A 20,346-nucleotide genomic window follows, 5' to 3' on the forward strand; every position below is an offset into this window, starting at 1 on the left:
TATTTAATGAAGCCAGTTGAGGACTTGTGAGGCGTCTGTTTCTCAAACTAGACACGCTAATGTACTTGTCCTCTTACTCAGTTGTGCATCGGTGCCTCCCACTCCGCTTTCTATTCTGGTTAGAGCCAGTTTGCTCTGTTCTGTGAAGGGAGTGGTACACAGCATTGAACGAGATCTTCAGTTTCTTGGCAATTTCTCGCATGGAATAGCCTTAATTTCTCAGAACAAGAATAGACTGACGAGTTTCAGAACAAAGTTATTTGATTCTGGACATTTTGAGCCTGTAATCGAACCCACAAGTGCTGATGATCCAGATACTCAACTAGTCTAAAGAAGGCCAGTTTTATTGCTTGTTTAATCAGAACAACAGTTTTCAGCTGTGCTAACAATTGCAAAAAATTTTTTTATGATCATTTAGCCTTTTAAAATGATAAACTTGGATTAGCTAACACAATGTGCCATTGGGACACAGGATGGATGGTTGCTGACAATGGGCCTCTGTACACCTACGTAGGTATTCCATAAGAAATCAGCCATTTCCAGCTAGAATAGTCTTTTTCAACATTAACCATGTCTACACTGTATTTCTGATCAATTTGATGTTATTTTAATGGACAAAAAAAATGTGCTTTTCTTTCAAAAACAAGGACATTTCGAAGAGACCCCAAACTTTTGAACGGTAGTGTACATTTTATGGCCAACGTACCAGCCATGTGGAACAGACTAACACACCAAGGAACTAAAATATTACTACACCAACAGATTCATATACTAAAACACCAAAGTACCAAGATACAGTACTATCAGCACTAAAATACAGGGTTACTAACACAATTAACACTGATACTATCACATCAACCAACGTTGCTAACACACCGACACTCACCTGCCAAAACACCGGCCATGTACAGCAGACTGATGCGTAGGATGCCATGGACCATCTCCAAGGGAACTCCGATCATCAGCTGGAGCAGAGCGTTGAACCCCAGCTGCTCCAACCTGAGAGACGCAGTGAACAGGAGGATGATTCTGGTCTCAATAACAGATTAATTATGCATATAATTTTAATCAGCTCCTTTAGTCTAGACACTTCATCAATGTTAACTACAGTAGTCATCTATCACCATCAATCCTATCTAATGCATTATCGGTCAATGCCTTCCAGTATCAATTCCTGTTGCCTCACACTGAGTGTGTGTGTGTGTGTGTGTGTGTGTGTGTGTGTGTGTGTGTGTGTGTGTGTGTGTGTGTGTGTGTGTGTGTGTGTGTGTGTGTGTGTGTGTGTGTGCGCGCATGTATAGGTGCACGTGTGTATGTGAATCAGGTGGGGTGGTCTCTTACCCAACGTGCATGAACATGTAGCTGAAGAAGCGCCAGACCTGGTGGCGGTGTCTGGGGTGGTACACCAGGGGGCTCTTCATGAAGTCTGGCTGGTACGTCTGCAGCACCCACTTATTCAGCATGATGCCATAGCACATGAACACGATGATCTGACGGGAGAGACGACACACGCTGGTTCACACCCACGTCTCTTCATTCAGACACTCATTGATATCATATAATACAGATTTCTGTTATGAGAGCCAAGAAATTGCAGTGCCAAAACATATTGTGATTTTGCTAATAAATGCCACGAATGTTGTCTTTTTTCGAACGCCGTATGCCTTGCGTCGGTTGGTGACTTCCATTGGCACCAACAAGAGATGCAAATACAGAGAGACACAGAGCTGGACCGATTCCATTTGCTCCTTTCATAAATCATTATCTCCATGAATTTTAATGAAAGGAAATAGTAATTATCATAGCCTCATTGTCATTTCAGACCATTCACCGCCATTGTGAGGCATTTAGATATAAACGCAGTGTTGGTCCCATGTTTCATGAGCTGAAGTAAAAGATTCCAGAAATGTTCCATACGCAAAAAAGCTTATTTCTCTCAAATTTTGTGCACAAATTTGTTTAGATCCCTGTCAGTGAGAATTTCTCCCTTGCCAAGATTTTAGATTTTTGTTGTTGTTGAATGTAACCTTTATTTAACTAGGCAAGTTAGTTACGAACAAATTCTTATTTACAATGACGGCCTACCCTGGCCCAACCTGAACGATGCTGGGCCAGTTGTACGCCACCCTATGGGACTCCCAATCACCGCCGGATGTGATACAGCCTGCCCCACTAGGGAGCCCTAATCATCCACCTGACAGGTGTGGCATAAACCGCCTCCACCGTCGTCTTAGAGAATTTGTTAGTACGTCTAATGACGTTGGAGGCGGCCTATGGTAGAGAAATTATCATAAAATTCTCTGGCAACAGCTCTGGTGGATATTCCTGCAGTCAGCATGCAAATTGCACGCTCCCTCAAAACTTGAGACATCTGGGGTATTGTGTTGTGACAAAACTGCACATTTTAGAGTGGCCTTTTATTGCCCCCAGCACAAGGTGCACCTGTGTAATGATAATGTTGTTTAATCCGTTTCTTGATACGCCACACCTGTCAAGTGGATGGATTATCTTGGCAAAGGAGAAATGCACACTAACAGGGATGTAAACAAATTTGCGCACAAAATGAGAGAAATACGCTTTTTCTGCATTTGGAAAATCTTTTATTTGAGTTCATGAAACATGAGCCTAAGACTTTACATTTCCTAATATGAACTGTAACTCAGTAAAATATTTTAAATGGTTGCATGTTGCAGTTATATTTTAGTTCAGTGTAAGAGCACTTCATTCGCTTTCTTCAGAATGGCAGTGAGTTAGAACAGAAAGTGCTGTTGCTTCGCTGAGGAGCAGCAGGTTTTATAGCATTGCCTGTTCAAGCCAAGGCCTCTGGGGCTAAAGCTGTCTGGTGGTTATTGTCTTTCCTCTCACTAAATTGTTCCAATAATGTCAATGACTTGGCCAGAGACTAGTCCACTGGCTTGGTTTCCCAGTTCTACATTCAATCATGAAATTCAATCATGAAAGCCAATACAGTGTTGCCTTCGAGGACAGGCATCGATTGCACCTCCTTCACCATTGTTTACCAAATAGTTGGTCAGTGCCCACATATGACAAAGCTAAAGACTTTTTATGCCATAAACATCATTCTGCTTATTTGAAGGGTCTTCTTTCTCTCTTCCCTCTCACCTGGACAATGGTAATGATGGCCATGAATATGGGCGGGGGACAAAGGCGGTTCTGGTGGAAGTACCAGCGCCGGTCTGTCTCGCAGGGCAGGATCTCATAGGCCACGTAGCGCACAAAGCGCTTGTACACACCAAGGCCCGTCTCATCCAATAGGATCTCTCGCTGCAGTGTACGGCGGCCATTGGCGATGGCCCGTCGGAAACTGCTGGAACGCTTGCTGCTCATCTGAAGAGAAGGGCGGGAGATGGATGACATATAGAAAAAGAAAGGAGAAAGAGAACAAAGTTAGTATTCCTTTGACTGACAGAGTGAAGAAATATATCACTTTATTGATGAACTGGCATGCTAAATGCCTGCAACTGCTTTTAGAAGTTGACTTTTCAACTGCACTCAACTTAAAACAAAAGGCGGGGGGGGCATGCGGTGGGGAGACCGGTGACAGCCTTCTGTTATCATTGAGACTCCAGGTTTGCAAAGTGAGCAGGAACGGCACAGGCGGGGCTAGCATGACTTGATACATGCTGCTGCTTTCGTAGGACGTCTTGATGAAACACCCTGGTGCAACCACAACTGACAAGGATGAGGGACAGATTGTACAATGAATCTGGAAGAAAATGAACTTCCTCATATGATGACAATACATCTGAAATGTCCTACATGGGAAGGAGATAAGAACGTCACATCTCAGCGTATATGGATCTGTGTATGCCTATGCCATAGAGAGAATGATGCTTAAATCCAAGACGATACATAGACAATATGTCAAGCCACATTCATACTGTATCTATCTATACTGCAACAGTCGTCAGAGTGCCCACAGACCCCACCAAGGAGGCCGCTAAAGCAAACCAACCATATTTCATTAGGTGCTGTTGTGTGCAGGCTCATTACATCCGGACACTGTGGGGAACATAATAATGAAAGTAATCGGGTGTAATATCTACATGGTGCTAATGAAAGAAACAAAACACGGAGACAAATAAATATAGAAACAAAGAAATCACATACAAATGAGTCCTAGTCCTCTGAGGCTATTAACCTTTTTATTTTATTTTTTAGGAATAACAGAAATATATAGTGTCTGTAGAGCGGTAGTGGATTGTGGTGAAGTATAGTCGAGTGGGATGCCGTGAGACAAATATTAGGTAATTAGGATGCCAGGGTTGAACAATGAACTAGTGTGGGCCTGTGGCACACCGATAAGCAGCGTGAAGACGAGAGGGGCCACCGGCCCTCCCGTGGCTGCACTACGGCATATTTTAGCATGGAGATCAGGCCCAGGAAATGCAATTATACTGTACATGCTTTAGGAGGGAGAGGAAAGCGCATTAGGAAGGAAGGAAAGGAAAATGATATGCCCTCGTGGATCTACTAGCTCCAGGGAAGCACAACAGCGGAAGTGAATGGTTTCCACCTGTCTTTACCAATTCAGAGACTGAATAGGAGAAAAGGAGTTTGAGGGATGTATACACAAATAAAACAATTTCTTCTCCCTCTCTGAGATTTGTGCTCCTGAACGTTCCCGGGAGACGTTTCCAATTAGACACACTTGTCATTCTGCCTTGCCTTCTCCTCTGACATGTGGGACTGCCGCTTCTAAAGTGAGCATTAAGTGGCCTTTGAAGTTTGAGACAGGGAGGCAGACAATAAGGCGTGTTAGTACGAGAGCTGACGACTTGACTGGTGAGCCCTGACAAACACAGCAGGAGCATTCTAGCAGGGTGTGCTAGTATCACATCCCATTGCATCACTACTCTGCACTCAGGAGAACCTCAGACTCTGGCATCAACAAGGTCCGCAGCTAAAATTTGAAGTTTGACAAGAAGCAAGATGATGTCTGCCAGGGACAATAATTGATATTAAAGGCTAAGGATGGAGCAGAAGATAGAATACCCTTTAAGGGAGACCGGAATGGACCCAATTGACATCCGGTGTGTGTGCTTCCGTTTGTGTGTATTCCGAACAGCAGGATTCACAATCCCCTCCTTGTGAACAGTGTGGTTCTTACAGTACATACTAGTCTCAGCTCAGCTCCAGCCTCTGTTCTTCATGATGACTTAATTAGTTCTGGTGTTTTCTCAATAGTGTACACTCGTGGACAAAAGTTGAGAATGACACAAATATTAATTTTCACAACGTCTGCTGCCTCAGTTTGAATGACGGCAATTTACATATACTCCAGAACATTATGAAGAGTGATCAGATGAATTGCAATTAATTGCCAAGTCCCTCTTTGCCATGCAAATGAACTGAATCCCCCCAAAACATTTCCACTGCATTTCAGCCCTGCCACAAAAGGACCAGCTGACATCATGTCAATGATTCTCTCATTAACACAGGTGAGTGTGTTGACAAGGACAAGAATGGAGATCACCCTGTCATTATGATTGACTTCGAATAACAGTCTGGAAGCTTCAAAAGGAGGATGGTGCTTGGAAGCATTGTTCATCCTCTGTCAACAATGGTTACCTGCTAGGAAACACGTGCCGTCATCATTGCTTTATAGAAAAAGGGCTTCACAGGCATGGATATTGCTGCCAGTAAGATTGCACCTAAATCAACCATTTATCGGATCATCAAGAACTTCAAGGAGAGCGGTTCAATTGTTGTGAAGAAGACTTCAGGGCGCCCAAGAAAGTCCAGCAAGCGCCAGGACCGTCTCCTAAATTTGATTCAGCTGAGGGATCGGGGCACCACCAGTACAAAGCTTGCTCAGAAATAGCAGCAGGCAGTTGTGAGTGCATCTGCACGCACAGTGAGGCGAAGACTTTTGGAGGATGGCCTGGTGTCAAGAAGGGCAGCAAAGAAGCCACTTCTCTCCAGGAAAAACATCAGGGACAGACTGATATTCCGCAAAAGGTACAGGGATTGGACTGCTGAGGACTGGGGTAAAGTCATTTTCTCTGATGAATCCCCTTTCTGATTGTTTGGGGCATTCGGAAAAAAGCTTGTCCGGAGCAGACAAGGTGAGCGCTACCATCAGTCCTGTGTCATGCCAACAGAAAAGCTTCCTGAGACCATTCATGTGTGGGGTTGCTTCTCAGCCAAGGGAGTGGGCTCACTCACAATTTTGCCTAAGAACACAGCCATGAATAAAGAATGGTACCAACACATCCTCCGAGAGCAACTTCTTCCAACCATCCAGGAACAGTTTGGTGATGAACAATGCCTTCAGTGTTGCTTGCCTCAAAGCGAGCATAAAAAGCATTTAGCTCGTCTGGTAGGCTCGCATCACTGGGCAGCTCGCGGGTGGGTTTCCCTTTCTAGTCTGTAATAGTTTTCAAGCCCTACCACATACTGTGAAGAACCAGGTTGGAATCTGAATGCCCCTGAATTACCATATAGTAAATGACTCACCATCACTTAGTACTGTTAGACAGGATCAGCACGCCATTTACTACACATTTACTGGTAATTTATAATCCATTATTAAGCTATTAAATAAATGCAAACACACAGTGATAAGAAAAAATGAAATCACTGTGGATCTCGGCACTGTTTGCACCCACCCTTATTCTCGCAAAATCCTTTTAAAATGAGAGCCCACCTTTATCTCCCCATAAGCCCATGCCATAACCCTCCTTCGTGGTTTTATCTTCAGGACCTAAACTGGAAAAACCTTCGGTTATGGACACTTAAGCAAAGTGCACCACTCTGGAGCCAGCAATCCAAGCAAAAAATAAATGGTGCCTGCCTGAGTTTGTGGTGTGTTGCGAGGGTGTGTTTGTATGTGTACGACGAACAGCCAGTATGTGTGTGTGTCAGGGATGATGGGGTTCATCTATCATCTTTTTTTTGTCTTTCCCTTCAGTCAGACCCTGCTCTTCCACTCAGAAGACAGATGGATTGTGGGCACTAAACACGGTCAGATGACCCCATTGACACTTCTAAAACAATATAATGACCACACTGGAGTCACTAAATATCCAAAAATGGCCTTGCTGGGGACACTCAAATATTCCCCAAGAGAGCTTCAGTCAGATCACAGGTGGCAAACGGTTCTCTGGGCTTATGGTGTCAACTTCATCCATCATCAAGTGGAGCAGAAACCCAGATAATCCCAGGAGCAATATTTCTGTTACAGAGGAAACGGAAATATTCTTACTCTAGGTAACTGAAACATGCTCAGTAAAGTTTTCCTAACGTTGTATATATTTCTGTGTCATGACTACAACACAAAGCATATTATCAGATTGTGGCAGATTTGGGATCCGTATTGCTGTATCTCTCCCATTAAGGAGGAAAAATGACTAAGGCAAGGAGTTTTTCATGATCACAGTCACCTGATAATGATCCTTCCTACAGGATGGGAGCTGTTGAATGTTCTCAGAACATCATTTAAACTGCCACCTGAAGGAGAGGAATGACAGATTTATTTAATTTAACACAATACATGATAGCAACTACCGGCACACTCTGTTAACGAGGTGAAATCAGTTGTTATGAAACCCATAGCTAGCCTACGGATATTGTTGCACTCCCTTTGTCTAGCGGTCCTAGGCCTAGTTACTACAGACCTCATGGCCACCAAACAAAACCAGTCACCTCCAAGCTTGGAGGTGCAAGTGGAGGTGCACTCCAGTCACCCAAGTCATAGACTGTTTTCACTGCTACCGCACGGCAAACAGTACTGGAGCGCCAAGGCTAGGAACAAAAGGCTCCTACCCCCAAGCCATAAGGCTGTTGAACAATTCATCAAATGGCCACTGGACTATTTACATTGACCCCCCCTCGCTGTTTATTATCTATGCATAGTCACTTCACCCCTACCTACATGTACAAATTACCTCAAATAACCTGTACCCCTGCGCACTGTACTGGGTACTGGTACCCCCTGCATAGAGCCCCGTTATTGTTGTTATTGTGTTACTTTTTATTTATTTTTAACTTTAGTTTATTTGGTAAATATTTTCTTAACTCTTCTTGAACTGCACTGTTGGTTAAGGGCTTGTAAAGAAAGCATTTCACTGTAAGGTCTACACTTGCTGTATTTGGAGGATGTGACAAATAAAGTTTGATTTGATTTGAAGCTGGAACACTGACTGACAATCACCTTAATTGGCAACACCTGATGTGCTTATCAACCAGGCTCAGCACCTGGACAAAGTTGCTGGTGCTCCCTTGGGGAATGGAGTGTGGAAGTGGTAGTGAGCTGTAGTGTGCTGTTCAAACTACAGTACCTAATCTATTCCATAACACAATATGCTCAATTAGCCTACACATGCACACCAGCCGCATGTGGCCTCAATTCCCCTTCCACTTATCAGCTATGCTAACCCCTGAAACATGTTTATACACACAGCCACTGAACCTGTGGGCTAACAGTTCGCTTTCAAGACATTTACATACATTTATTGAGCCCGAAGACCAATATAGCAAAGGAAAGTTTAACATCCCTGTTCAGCAGACTAACAGAATGAAAGTCACAGCCCCTCAGGCGAAAAGAGCCTCAGTGCATTCAGAAACTATTCAGACCCCTCAACTTTTCCCCAATTTTGTTACATTACAGCTGTAACGGTTTTCTAGGTGTGGTGAAGGAGAGTCGGACCAAAACGCAGCGTGTAGATTAGGATTAATGTTTAATGAAAAAAACACACTAAACACAAACACTACAAAACAATAAACGTAACGAAAAACGAAACAGCCTAAACTGGTGCAAACTAACACTAGACAGTTACAAGGACACTAAGGACAGTAAGGACAATCACCCACAAAACAACCAAAGAATATGGCTGCCTAAATATGGTTCCCAATCAGAGACAACGAGAATCACCTGACTCTGATTGAGAACCGCCTCAGGCAGCCATAGACTACGTTGACGCCCCACAAAACCCCAAGACAAAAACACACCACAATAACCCATGTCACACCCTGGCCTGACCAAATATATAAAGAAAACACAAAATATTATGACCAAGGCGTGACAGAACCCCCCTAAGGTGCGGACTCCCGGACGCACCTCAAAACCATAGGGAGGGTCCGGGTGGGCGTCTGTCCATGGTGGCGGCTCCGGCTCGGGACGTGGACCCCACTCCATAAATGTCATAGTTCCTCCCCCTCGCGTCCTGGGATAATTCACCCTCGCCGCTGACCATGGCCTAATAGTCCTCACCCAGAAACCCCACCAGACTGAGGGGCAGCTCGGGACTGAGGGGAAACTCTGGACTGAGGGGAAGCTCGGGACTGGGGGGAAGCTCGGGACTGAGGGGCAGCTCAGCACTGAGGGGAAACCCAGCACTGAGGGGAAGCCCAGCACTGAGGGAATGCCCAGCACTGAGGGGAAGCCCAGCACTGAGAGGAAGCTTAGCACTGAGAGGAAGCTCAGCACTGAGAGGAAGCTCAGGCAGGTAGTTGGCCCCGGCAGATCCTGGCTGGCTGGCGGATCTGGAAGAGTCTGGTTGACTGGCAGATCTGGAAGAGACTGGTTGACTGGCAGATCTGGAAGATACTGGTTGACTGGCAGATCTGGAAGAGTCTGGCTGACTGGCAGATCTGGAAGAGTCTGGCTGACTGGCAGATCTGGAAGAGTCAGGTTGACTGGCAGGTCTAGCTGCTCTGGCTGCTCCATGCAGACTGGCAGTTCTGGCTGCTCCATGCAGACTGACAGCCCAGGCTGCTCCATGCAAACTGACAGCTCTGGCTGCTCTATGCAGACTGGCTGCTCCATGCAGACTGGCAGCTCTGGCTGCTTCATGCAACCTGGCAGCTCTGGCTGCTCCATGCAGACTGACAGCTCTGGCTGCTCCATACAGACTGGCATCTCTGGCTGCTCCATGCAGGCTGACAGCTCCTTGCAGACTGACAGCTCCTTGCAGACTGGCAGCTCCTTGCAGACTGGCAGCTCTGGCTGCTTCATGCAACCTGGCAGCTCTGGCTGCTCCATGCAGACTGACAGCTCTGGCTGCTTCATGCAGACTGACAGCTCTGGCTGCTTCATGCAGACTGACAGCTCTGGCTGCTCCATGCAGACTGCCAGCTCTGACTGCTCCATGCAGGCTGACAGCTCTGGCTGCTCCATGCAGGCTGGCAGCACCTTGCAGACTGACAGCTCCTTGCAGACTGCCAGCTCCTTGCAGACTGGCAGCTCCTTGCAGACTGGCAGCTCTGGCTGCTCCATGCAGACTGGCAGCTCTGGCTGCTCCATGCAGGCTGGCAGCCCCTTGCAGACTGGCAGCTCCTTGCAGACTGGCAGCTCTGGCTGCTCCATGCAGGCTGACAGCTCTGGCTGCTCCATGCAGGCTGACAGCTCTGGCTGCGCTGAACAGACAGGAGACTCCAGCAGCGCTGTAGAGGAAGAAGGCTCTAGCTGCGCTGAACAGGCGGGAGACTCCGGTAGCGCAGGAGAGGAGAAAGGCTCTGGCTGCGCTGAACAGACCGGAGACTCCGGCAGCGCAGGAGAGGAGAAAGGCTCCGACAGCGCTGGAGAGGCGAGGCGCACTGTAGGCCTGATGCGTGGTGCTGGTACTGGTGGTACTGGACCGAGGACACGCACAGGAAGCCTGGTGCGGGGAGCTGCTACCGGAGGGCTGGTGTGTGGAGGTAGCACAGGATGGGCTAGACCGTGAAGGCGTACTGGAGATCTTGAGAGCAGTGTTGGCACAGGACGTGCAAGGCTAGGGATGTGCACAGGAGGCCTGGTGCGTGAGGCTGGCACCAACTTCACCAGCCGACTAACACGCACCTCAGGACGAGTATGGAGGGCTGACCCAGGTGCCATCAAATCCCTGACACGTTCCGTCGGGCGAATTCCATGCAAAAAGCACCAACACAGCAACTCCCTCATTTCTCTCTCCTCCAATTTCCCCATTAACTCCTTCACAGTCTCTGCTTCGCTCACCTCCAACACCGGCTCTGGTTCTGGTCTCCTCCTTGGCTCCTCACGATAAACAGGGAGAGTTGGCTCAGGTCTGACTCCGGACTCTGCCACAGTCTCCCTGAGCCCACCCCCAATAAATTTTTGGGGCTGACTCTCAGGCTTATTTGCCAACCGTGTTCCCTCATATCGCCGGCTCCTCTCTCCTCGCTGCCTCCACCTGTTCCACCTTTGGGCGGCTACACTCCCCTGGTTTAGCCCCGGGTCCTCTCCCGTCGAGGATTTCCTCCCATGTCCAGAAATCCTTATTGCGCATCTCCTCTTTGGGCTGCTCCTGCCTGTTGACACGCTGCTTGGTCCGTTTACGGTGGGTGATTCTGTAACGGTTTTCTAGGTGTGGTGAAGGAGAGTCGGACCAAAACGCAGCGTGTAGATTACGATTCATGTTTAATGAAAAAAACACACTAAACACAAACACTACAAAACAATAAACGTAACGAAAACCGAAACAGCCTAAACTGGTGCAAACTAACACTAGACAGTTACAAGGACACTAAGGACAGTAAGGACAATCACCCACAAAACAACCAAAGAATATGGCTGCCTAAATATGGTTCCCAATCAGAGACAACGAGAATCACCTGACTCTGATTGAGAACCGCCTCAGGCAGCCATAGACTACGTTGACGCCCCACAAAACCCTAAGAGAAAAAACACACCACAATAACCCATGTCACACCCTGGCCTGACCAAATATATAAAGAAAACACAAAATATTATGACCAAGGTGTGACAACAGCCTTATTCTAAAAGCCTTATTCCAAATGTATTATTGTCATGGTCGAGGATCAAAGGCCTCAGATCAGCTTGGTAAATAGCTGACAACAACCAGACCCTCGTACCCACAGTAGAGGGGAAGGGAGGGTGGGCCGGTTTTGACACTTAGTTGTAAATTAGGCAGGAGGGGAATCTCTCCCTTTGCCCCTCAGTATTGGGAAAGGAATGTATTTTTTACAGAGACATTTTGCCGCCCAAAATTATAACACCCAAAATAGTGAACTTTGGAACAATATGTATAAGATAGGAATGTTAAAGAAAGGTCCGTGGGGATCTAAAGAATAATCCTGTCATATTGCTTTTCATTTTGTGATGTAATTAAAAACGGTATAATGAAAATACTCTAACTTAGGAAGGAAACACATTCAAGCTTTCACGCTTCTGTCCAATATGATGTTAATATAATATGAAGAATGATGAACCTATTTTTGTTAACATATTAATGTGATTTTGGTTTTCTAATAAGATAATGGTTTTTCATGTCCATTGCACATTAACTAAGTGACACCCCTAATCAGAAGAGAGTGCCAGTGTGATGGAACTGCGTTTCCAACCAGAGTGCTTAAAAGGATTCACTAAGAATCAACATATCAGACCAGCAGATGGACAGTGTGAGCTGAATGTTACAAATGGTTGAAACGCTAAGACTCAACACGAGGTGAGAAGATATGCTCATCTATCAGACCAGAAAAGGGTGGAGCGTTGGCCACTTGTTGAAATGGTTAGAAACTCTGAAACTCTCAACACGAGTGAAGATAAAGACTAGACCAGAACATTTGACAGTCTGCAGCTGTGCATGTAAAGCGGTCTAGAACTTGACTGTCTACCTGAGAAAGGAAGGAGAAGATCCCATCTCAGACAATCATTTGAGCATCTAAAGAAACATCCACTATAAGCCAGAACAACTAAGAAGGTCCAGTCCTTCTGTAGCTCAGTTGGTAGAGCATGGCGCTTGTAATGCCAGGTTAGTGGGTTCGATTCCCGGGACCACCCATACGTAGAATGTATGCACACATGACTGTAAGTCGCTTTGGATAAAAGCGTCTGCTAAATGGCATATATTATTATTATATTATTGTGAACTCTGGTGGACAACCAGAGCCTTACACTCATCAAGCCACTTCCATAGAAGGATCGATTGATTTCAGAGAGACAAAGGACAAAGACATCTACACGTAAATACATTACATTCCTTACCCCAAATGGACAATGGTTCGTGAGCAAAGCATTATTATTACTTTAAGTGTAGATTCCAAATGTACATTAAGTTTGACTCTCATTGTCTCTCCCTCTCTTTATCTACCCCTCCCTCTCCATGTGTGTAACAAGCTGTCATATCTTGTCAGTCCACTAGGGACTTTTGTCTAAAGTAATTGTGAATGTGTATGCTATGTTATTATCCAATTTGTAAGTCGCTCTGGATAAGAGCGTCTGCTAAATGACTTAAATGTAAATGTAAATGTAAATTTAGTTAATTAGTAAATAAATGATTAAATCAATTTGTGTAGTACTGAATAATCAGAAAGGCTGGGGTTCTTGTGGATTCAAGAGGTCTGCGACTTTCAGAATGAGACTGATGAGGTAATGATTAACAGGTGACTGTTATTGATGTAAGAGATATCTACATATCTTCTAGAGTTAATTCGGGAGATGGTAACTTGTTAAACAACTTTTCCCGTGGTGCCCAAAATTCCTAATGAGTTAATTGTTACATGATTAATTGAAATCAGCTGACAATTAAACATAGTTGATTCGATAAATAACAGTCATCACGTTAATGAAAGTCACGTCACGACATTTAAAAAAAATACACACAGAAATACCTTATTTACAAAAGTATTGGTGGTTCCAAACGTCTTCCATTTAAGAATGATGGAGGCCACTGTGTTCTTGGGTAACTTCAATGCTGCAGACATTTTTTGGTACCCTTCCCCAGATCTGTGCCTCGACACAATCCTGTCTCGGAGCTCTATGGACAATTTCTCCGACCTCATAGCTTGGTTTTTGCTCTGACATGCAATGTCAACTGTGGGACTTATATAGACAGGTGTGTGCCTCCAATCAAGTTGTAGAAACATTTCATGGATGATCAATGGAAACAGAATGCATCTGAGCTCAAGTTCGAGTCTCATTGCAAACGGACTGAATACGGTATTTCTGTAAAAAACACACATGGAACGAAAGAAACACTGTCCCACATACACAATACACACTGCTCAATCTCCCTAGGCAGGGTTGTTCTATCTTTCTGGTCAAGTCTTAACTCAGGCTAGATGTTCACTGGATGTGCTACCTTGTCCCGGACCTGCTGTTTTGGACTCTCTCTCTACCGCATCTGGCTTCTCTAACTCTGAATGATCGGCTATGAAAAGCCAACTGACATTTACTCCTGAGGTGCAGCCCTGTTGCACCCTCTACAACCACTTTGATTATTATTATCACGTGACCCTGCTGGTCATCTATGAACGTTTGAACATCTTGGCCATGTTCTGTTATAATCTCCACCCAGCACAGCCAGAAGAGGACTGGCCACCCCTCAGAGCCTGGTTCCTCTCTAGGTTTTTCTTCCTAGGTTCTGGCCTTTGTAGGGAGTTTTTCCTAGCCACCGTGCTTCTACATTTGCTTTGCTTGCTGTTTGGAGTTTTAGGCTGGGTTTCTGTACAGCACTTTGTGACATCGGCTGATGGAAAAAGGGCTTTATGAATACATTTAATTGATTGAAATCAATTTGATTGATGAGATAATATAATGGCAGTGGTGCACTTTCCAACAAAAAATACCATTTAACATTTACATTTGAGTCATTTAGCAGACGCTCTTAACCAGAACGACTTACAGTAGTGAGTGCATACATTTTCACAATTTTTTATACCACTGTCACAGTGGTGTAATACTCGAGACAGACTGGTCTTGAGTCCGGTCTCGAGACCACATATTGAGTGTCTTGGTCTTGTATCGGACTCGGATATATTTTGACTCCGTCTCGGGCAACGATAATTCCAAGACCATCATTTCTTCACGAGACCAGCGGAGCAGTAAAACTCATAATTATCAACCCCAGTTCAGTCAACACATAAAACCGCTTCGCCAGGCCAAAGACACACTTCTTTCATGCTACATTTATAAACTGTGCTTCCTACTTTACTCATAACGTTACTGTCCTTTACTTTTGTTGAAAAATATCCTCAAACCTGGTCGCACTTGTCAGAATTTTCTTGCTCCACTAGTAGGGGAGACTGGGGCAAATTTGAGAAAATTTGACATATTTTGTCATTTTATCTATTAATTTCAGACCAGTTTTGTTTTGTGATCATTTGTAGAGCTACATTAATTTTTTTACAAATTTGAATGGCTGAAGAATCTACATGTTCGACTGAAATATTAACACGGAAATACTGGGTTCAAATGTCAGCGAGAGCATCTGCATCGCTGATCGCACACTAGCAGCGAGACCGGAGAATTTGAAACGAAAGCTTTCTTTTACAAACCATGAGCAACACAGAGGGAAAGAAGGAATTGGCTTAGCAAAGTGAAAAAGGAATTGCATTGCGTCAAATGAACCCCGCTGCTTACACCACATGCTGTGAGGAGGAGCGGAGACATGCTCTGGACTGTGGCCATACAGGGCTGAGAATCACCTCAGGCCCTTCAAAAAGCTTTGCATTCATTCATAACAGGAACACCAGGTCTAAACACAGACAGGTTACAGTAGAGAGGAATGAATGAGAATGGTGTCTCGGACCTAGCAGCATCACAAGACTCAGAACTCTACTCAGCAGAAGACACCGAGGCAAGGTTTTCTCCTCTGCTCCACCACCAGATAATACAGTACATTTTTTTTTTACAATTATTTGTTTTAACCTTTATTTAACCAGGCAAGTCAGTTAAGAACAAATTCTTATTTACAATGACGGCCTGGGAACAGTGGGTTAACTGCCTGTTCAGGGGCAGAACGACAGATTTGTACCTTGTCAGCTCGGGGGTTTGAACTTGCAACCTTCCGGTAACATGACACTACAAGTGCATGATATTCTCATGCTATGAATTATGAGTTTGAATGTCTGTGTGCGTGTGTGTGTGTGTGTGTGTGTGTGTGTGTGTGTGTGTGTGTGTGTGTGTGTGTGTGTGTGTGTGTGTGTGTGTGTGTGTGTGTGTGTGTGTGTGTGTGTGTGTGTGTGTGTGTGAGGCGCACTTGTGTGTTTGTGTGTATTATCATTCAATATTTTGAGTGTGCAATTCTAACCTTTCTCAAATAATTCTGCAGAGTGTGTGTGTGTACTATGCCTTCTTCTGCATGAATGTGCCTCTGCGTGTGTGTGCGCGTGCTTCTGTGTGAGTACCCTTTCAGCCACTTACCAGCTCAATGAGCTCCTGGTAGCACACCTGTCCCTCCTCGTTGCTCTGCACCAGGGCGAACAGCATGTCCAGTTTGGAGGGGTCCAGCTGCAGCTCATGGTGCTCCACCAGACTGGTGAAGTTCTCCACTGCAATGAAACCGGTGTTGTCTGGGTCCAGCTGGCAAACACAACAAAACAAACACTCAGTACAGGCTGACCAGAACAGTGCTGCTGTTGATGATGATAGTAGTAGTGCCTATTAGCAAGAATGGGCTCAATTCCATTCAAATTCAGTGAATTTATTTTCATGGAAGATTTTTTAAAAATTTACCTCATCCCCGAGTATTAGAGTGATCCTCTTTCTTTACCTCCCGTTATACATAATCATAATGAATGAATCTTCCTGAGTGCATCAGTAATCACCTGGTCACACACATTTCCTAGGTGGCAAAGGTCGAATCAGGTCAAATATTATTTGTCATATGCTTTGTAAACAGTCTCTCCCAACAGTGAGAGAAAATGTTTCAACAATAGAAAGATAATGCGGAATAACTACACAATAACAATAACTTGGCTATATACACAGGGTACCAGTACCATGTCCGGATGGATATATAGCCATTTATCGGCGTAGTAACAAACCCCCAACTTGACACCCATGCGACCACCCCAGTAATGATCAGCCCCTCAGCAACCTGCTCCATCTATTTTTACACACACACACACACACACACACACACACACACACACACACACACACACACACACACACACACACACACACACACACACACACACACACACACACACACACACACACACACACACACACACACACACACACACACACACACACACACACACACACACACACACACACAACTATTACAATTCTCAACAGTAATTTAAAAGCAAGACAGGATCTTAAAAATATATTACATTTCGTCCAGGAGGTCACCTATTGAGTAGGGCTGAACTATTTCATAGACAGCAGTTGACAGCAGAGACACAACAGACATGCCAGGACAATGGCGAGCACTAGAGCCAAGAGAGATGAAAATGTCAATAAGAGCAGAATTAATTAAACCATATTGTCAGTGGGAACATCATTGGAAGAATCAGACCAGCATTAAAAACAGAAGACAAGCCAGCTGTATTTTTTTCTACTAATTAAATGGGCAGAGGCCTAAAGAAAATAACAGACTGGTAACAACAGGCATTGGCAGGACTGATGGGCCAACAGGTCATTCTAATGGTACACCGTGATCTGAACACACTGTATGACTGAAATCCCACTGCTGACACCATATGTCATTATACAGACATTGTATTCTCTTTTTCTTTCATTTTGGAGTTAGTGAGTTGGGTTCTACCGCATTTGCATTTGTGGACAAATCATTGTGGTTTTCATGAATCACCACTCTCACTGTGAGGCCCCCATGGGTTATTACCACTGATGCTTGCATGCCTCGGCCTCCCCGTAATTGATCTAAGCAGGGAGTGTCATAAAAATGCCAGAGTTGAGCAGTCTGAAATAGTGCCTGGTTAAAAATGGCCCATAAAGTACAGGGTGTGTATGTGTGTGTGTGGTGTACTGTGTCTGTGAGCCCGCATTCTAGTGTGTTTTTGTGTTTGTACTGTATCTATCCATCGTCGACTGCCTCTTTATTTATTTATTTATTTATTTATTTAATATTAGATTTAATTTGTTTCAATGGCGCATGTAATATCCTGTTCTAGTTTCTCTTTAGGCTGTCGAGCTGTGTCTGTGTTTTTACGACATTTCTGTGTTTTTACTGTGTTTCATATCATGATAAAAGAGATGAAACCAACAGCTCCTTGTTGCTCTAGGGCCGAAAAAGTGGTCTTTCAGCTGTTGCATCACTCTGGAGTCACCCACAGTGTGTATCATGTTGGTTTGTGTAAATATAGGAGGAGGAGATCCTCTCGTTCTGAATATAGATGGCTCCATGACTCAGTAGGCAGAGGCCATTCCTTGGCTGCCTCAGGAGGGTAGAGTGGTTCTATAAAACACCTGAGCCTGCTAGTGCCAGTCTCTATTGTAGCTGTCTCAAGGTTTACAGCTCGCCAGCTCCACTCAGGGACAAGGACGATTCATCAGAAAATCCCTGGGAGTGTCTGATACAGAGTGTGTTTGTGTATGTGTCGATCCCTCTCTCTTCGTGGAGTTCTTTTCCTCCTCCCCGGGACTGATTCCAGGAACGTTTACTGCTGTTTAATTGAATACAAGAAGCTCTTTAATTCCATTTCTACTGCTCACCCTCCCAAGGTCTCTTGTTACTTATTTATTAGTCAGGGGTGGGGTATTAGCAGTCAAATACTAGTGTGTTAGCTTTGATCATGCTTCGAGTCAGATGGTAGCATTTTTGCAGGGCCGGCTTTAGCCTTTTGGAGGCCCTAAGCGAGATTTGGCTGGGAGGCCATCCACCTCGCGGCAAAACATTCTAGTGGCCCCCACTCTTGACGATGGGGAGACATATTTTTGATTGAAAGTTAATTTTCATGCAAATGTTGCATGAACATGTTCTGCAATTCTACACATTTTGCTCTGGGCGGAGAGAAATGTTGGCAGTTTTAAAAGCTATTTACCTGCAATTCTACACATTTTGTAATGACTTATGCCATGCTAATATGATATCCGAGTGAGAATGACTAACAAAATCAAATGGAGCTTCCTGGAGGTCAGCGACCCTGGGCACGTGCCCTGCGTGCCCAGTCAGTATTCGGCAATGATCACTACAAGTTTAGATAGCTTGCTAGACTAACTACCAATCTAAAAATGGTTAGCGGACATGGCTAATTGAGTGACTGTCAGTGACTGACATAAGAGAAAAACTGCTGATGCACAAACAAATTTTGAAATTGCACCTTGTGTATTCTACTATTCTTACTCTCAGGACGGGAGCCTCCTAGCGGCCGGGGCCCTAATTGACCGCTTATGTTGCTGATGCCTGGAACCGGCCCTGCATGTTTGCTCTGTTGATGCAAGCAACCAAATGTTATCAGCCTTGTGAAATAGTAGGGAGCTAAGAGCAAATAGTGTAAATTCTTGTGTTTTCACAATCACAGACTTTGTTGTGAAGCCATTTTTCATCCCAACAGGCACATGCCCATACAAAAGTACACACACAGACCGACGCGAACACAAATACACACATGGACACACACACACACATCAGTAATCTGAGCCATCTCCCTGCTCAGTCATCGCACAAACATATCACACACAGAGTAATTTTGGCTGAATGCCGGGGGCCCTCGCTGGCTGGACCTGACAGTCTTGAGCTTGGGAAGTGGCTTCCTGAAATGCGGCTAAAGCAAATGCATGTATGAGAATGAACCAAGAAAGAAAAAAATATCCCAGATCTATTTTTACTTAATCCCCTTACTGTGTGTTTCACAGAGGTTTGTTTAAACACAGCCGATTCTGCCCCTGGGGAGAGAAAGAAGGGTTGCAGATAAGGCCAACATTTTGCATAGGCTGAGTGTAGGGCACTGGGATATTAGGATGGGGAGGGAGGGAGGGAGATGGGTACATTTGCAAGAACAAGTGTGAACCCTTTGGAAATATGTGGATTTCTGCATAAGATGGTCATAAAATCTGATCTGATCTTCATCTAGGTCACAACAATAGACAAACACAGTCTGCTTAAACTAATAACACACAAACAATTAAAACGTTTTCATGTCTTTATTGAACACACCATGTAAACATTCTCAGTGCAGGGTGCCAAAAGTATGTGAACCCTCGGATGTAATATCTGGTTGACCCTCCTTTGGCAGCAAAAACCTCAACCAAACATTTTCCTGTAGTTGTGGATCAGACCTGCACGGTCAGGAGGAATTTTGGACCATTCCTCTTTACAAAACTGTTTCAGTTCAGCAATATTCTTGGAATGTTTGGTGTGAACTGCTCTCGAGGTCATGCCACAGCATCTCAATCGGGTTGAGGTCAGGACTGACTGGGCCACTCCAAAAGGCATATTTTTTTTTCTGTTGAAGCCATTCTGTTGTTGATTTACTTCTGTGATTTGGGCTGTTGTCCTGTTGCGTCACCCAACTTCTGTTGAGCTTCAATTGGCAGACAGATAGTCTAACACTCTTCTGCAAAATGGCTTGATAAACTTGGGAATTCCTTTTTCCGTCGATGATAGCAAGCTGTCTATGGCCTGAGGAAGCAAAGCTGCCCCAAACTATGATGCTCCCTCCACCATA

At 44.8% G+C, this 20,346-nt stretch overlaps 1 protein-coding gene across 1 annotated transcript in view; it reads right to left on the minus strand.

The window, feature by feature from the left end:
- The window catches only part of LOC118357635 (rhomboid-related protein 1-like), a 64,866-nt gene that overhangs the window by 33,957 nt on the left and 10,563 nt on the right, over positions 1 to 20,346 (minus strand). The window contains exons 2-5 of the mRNA XM_052478393.1: positions 16,130 to 16,288; positions 3,124 to 3,348; positions 1,342 to 1,490; positions 887 to 999 (exon numbers count right to left, since the gene is read on the minus strand). Of these exons, the coding sequence (XP_052334353.1) occupies positions 887 to 999; positions 1,342 to 1,490; positions 3,124 to 3,348; positions 16,130 to 16,288 (646 nt within the window). The remainder of the gene's footprint in view (positions 1 to 886; positions 1,000 to 1,341; positions 1,491 to 3,123; positions 3,349 to 16,129; positions 16,289 to 20,346) is intronic.

The sequence above is a fragment of the Oncorhynchus keta genome, chromosome 24, assembly GCF_023373465.1.
Source record: "Oncorhynchus keta strain PuntledgeMale-10-30-2019 chromosome 24, Oket_V2, whole genome shotgun sequence".
Lineage (NCBI taxonomy): Eukaryota > Metazoa > Chordata > Actinopteri > Salmoniformes > Salmonidae > Oncorhynchus > Oncorhynchus keta.